Source organism: Amphimedon queenslandica, unplaced genomic scaffold, assembly GCF_000090795.2.
Source record: "Amphimedon queenslandica unplaced genomic scaffold, v1.1 AMPQUscaffold_11576, whole genome shotgun sequence".
Classification (NCBI taxonomy): Eukaryota; Metazoa; Porifera; class Demospongiae; order Haplosclerida; family Niphatidae; genus Amphimedon; species Amphimedon queenslandica.
The window spans coordinates 4,870-8,163 of NW_003548182.1; the positions used below are offsets into that span (position 1 = coordinate 4,870).

The 3,294-nt window shown below is 35.2% G+C and overlaps 1 protein-coding gene across 1 annotated transcript in view; it reads right to left on the bottom strand.

Moving 5' to 3' along the window:
- The window catches only part of LOC109589170 (uncharacterized), a gene marked incomplete at both ends in the record, with an annotated part of 10,314 nt that overhangs the window by 4,865 nt on the left and 2,155 nt on the right, over nt 1-3,294 (bottom strand). The window contains 6 exons of the mRNA XM_020005293.1: nt 6-133; nt 185-340; nt 387-542; nt 2,791-2,949; nt 2,991-3,146; nt 3,198-3,287. Of these exons, the coding sequence (XP_019860852.1) occupies nt 6-133; nt 185-340; nt 387-542; nt 2,791-2,949; nt 2,991-3,146; nt 3,198-3,287 (845 nt within the window). The remainder of the gene's footprint in view (nt 1-5; nt 134-184; nt 341-386; nt 543-2,790; nt 2,950-2,990; nt 3,147-3,197; nt 3,288-3,294) is intronic.

The following is a 3,294-nucleotide window of genomic DNA, read 5'->3' on the forward strand; positions in this document are numbered from 1 at the left end:
CATACAACACTAGCATCAGTGTTGTCCCAGGAGTCATCACAGACTGTACCCCACCTTCCATTATGACACAGTTCTACTCTTCCTTCATTAGAGTTTGATCCATTAACAAGACGCACAGTACCAGGAGTACAAACTAAAGTAATGAACCCATTACTTAACAATACAATTTGATTATGAAATTAACCATGACAAGTTACTCCAGCATCCTTAGAGTGTCCACAGTTGTGGGCGGTTGAATGTGTGCAATTTGTCAATAACTGCTCAGTTCCTAAGCATTGAACATTATCCAGGTGGATAACAGCACCCTGACTAAAGTAGGCAAATGATAAAGGGCTTCCACCTGTGATAATCACTATAGCTGCCAAAACTATGAGAAATCAACACACTTGTTCTCCAGCCTAGTTGTCTACACACTACTGCTGCATCAGTGGAGTCCCAGTTATTATCACAGACAGTGCCCCACAATCCATTATTACACACTTCCACTCTTCCTTCCCAATCATGTGAACCACCAATAAGTTGAATAGATCCAGCGGTACACACTGTAAAAAATGCAAGTTTTCTGTATACATGTATAGCTGGAAATATTGGTTGGAAAATGCATTGGTGAATTAATTGGTTAATTGTTGAAGTGAATATCTGCCAATACATTTACTAAGTCTGTCATTTTCTTTAATGTTGAGAATGCTCAATGACAGACAAAATTCACCAACTGCAAATTTTATCAAAATTACCAGCCAGACTTAACTCCTGCCAATATTTCCAGCTGCACAATGCATCATACATTACTGAACAATTGCATAGTTCATCCTATTATATCTAATGTGGACCTACATCTAATTCTCACTCTTATATATATCCCAATGAGTAGAAATGTAAATACCAAAATTAAGATAATGATGAGTGCAATACATATTTATATTTAATTGCATTCTTCATCACAGTGATCATATATAACAACCATTGAAACAAACAGAAAGAAACAAAGAAGAACATGAACTAACATGGCCTTGCAAATATAAATATAATAAATTAATGTAATGCAAAATTATGGTGAAAAGTGCTGTATATAACTATAAAATTTGGCAAATAAAATTTTGGTGACTTTAGCAAATTAGACTCTATTTTTTGACAATTAAGGCACTGTTGCAGCATGAATATAGTTGAAATTTTAATCTCTGAACCTTTTTTGTAAGAGTCAATTTGCGAAATTTGACATCCCAAATTTTCTAGCTTTTACTTTATGGGTTATGCAATCAAATTAAAGCAACAGCTATGCTTACCTTTTAGTACCAGCAAAAGGAGAGCAATGCATTGGTATGTATACTTTTACAACATAACTATCAATGCAAAAGTTGTAGCAAAAAGTTGAGAGCTCAGGTACAGACTTTAGTGGTTTTGTGAAACATCAGCAAATAAATGTGTTGCGAGTACTAATATGAATGCTTCTATGATGATAGCATGAGGAACTTAATTTGTGTCTAATAGAGCTTTACTGCAACATAAATGTAAAATCATGAAGTAACTGCATGGAAATTTCACCAAAACAATAATTTGATCCGAGCTATAGGTTAGCTTCCCATAAAATTTAAAAAAATTAATCTTATGTATTGCTTTGTTACATCATAGCTTCAGTGTTACATAATGATAATATATGAACAGGACAGGGTTTCCAAAAGGATTTCAGCATATAATGCTCATGCAGCTTCTTGTCAGTGGATTAGTCAAGTTAATTAAATGTACAAATCTACAGGGTATTTCAACAAGAAACCACAACTATAAAAATCTCCATTTTATAATTTTTATAATACATATACTTGTTATTATGTTGTGTAGATAATTTAAGCTAATTGCAATAAGTTGGATTTTTTAATGAATTTTAAAAGTTGCTCAAAAGGCCATGTACTATAGTGCTTCTCAGCTCATGAAGCTGCTGTTTAGCTCACTCAGCATGCTTTTTTTGGGAAGCCCTGCAAGTGTCATAATATGCCATGCAGTAGCATGTGCAGCCACTGCAGCTTGTGTTTAATAGCCAGGGAGCAAGGGGAAAAATGTCCCGCCAGTAAATCAAAATTAAAAATAATGAAATGTTAAGCTACTTTTGGAAAGAAAAGCTGTTCTAGGTATTCAATGTTGCCTATGATCAGTCAAGAAGTGCATTATCTTAAAAAATAGGTGTGGTCGTGCCCCCAAAAGGGCATGGTTTTGCGGCAGAATTTCACCGCGCTTCATGTACCGCATAGCCTCCCCTCTTTTCAAAAATTCTGGCTACGCCACTGATAGCCCTTAGTGCCAAATACATCTACTTAAATACATTGAGTTAATCTGATCTGGTCCTATTATAACTTTCATTTTAATACAAAAGGCTTGTACAGTGGAGATTAGGCCAATGTAACTGACCTCACTAAATAGTACAGTCACAACAGTCACTAATTTACATGCTTTCCTACTCCTACTTTAATCTAGCAAATTGCTTCTACTGCTATCTATCCTATATTTATCATGCACCAAAACTGAGTATTGCTTTTCTTATAATTATTGCTGCATATAAAAAGCATGCAACCTAGCTTAACACCATTATTCCAACAAAAATACAGCTGAATCTTGAGTTTGCATACACTAATGAATCATAACATGATGTGCTAAAGGCATGAAGTGAAGTATGTATAGTTGTATAAAATTTTGAGGGAATTTAATTTGAACAATAGAAGAATTCTAAACAGTAGCAGAATAACAAGAGATAAGAACAGAATCATTAATACATTATTAATTTATGAATGAAATACTTACAGACACATCTGACTCCTGCATCTTCAGAATGGCCACAGTTCTGATATATAGTGTGTGTACAGTTAGTAAGGTAAGATTCACCTCCATTACAATCAACATCATCCATCACAATTGATCCAGTTCCTTGTCCAAAGTAGGCCCTATTAAAGGCAGCACCTACTTTGGGACAGTCACAGTGCAACCTAAAAACCTTTCCTTACCTGAATCATATCCTAACTGTCTACATACAACACTAGCATCAGTGTTGTCCCAGTAGTCATCACAGACTGTACCCCACTTTCCATTATGACATAGTTCTACTCTTCCTTCAGTTGAGTTTGCTCCATTAACAAGACGCACAGTACCAGGAGTACAAACTAAAGTAATAAACCCATTACTTAACAATACAGTTTCATTATGAAGCTAACCATGACAAGCTACTCCAGCATCCTTAGAGTGTCCACAGTTGTGGGTGGTTGAATGTGTACAGTTTGTCAATAACTGCTCAGTCCTAAGCACTGAACA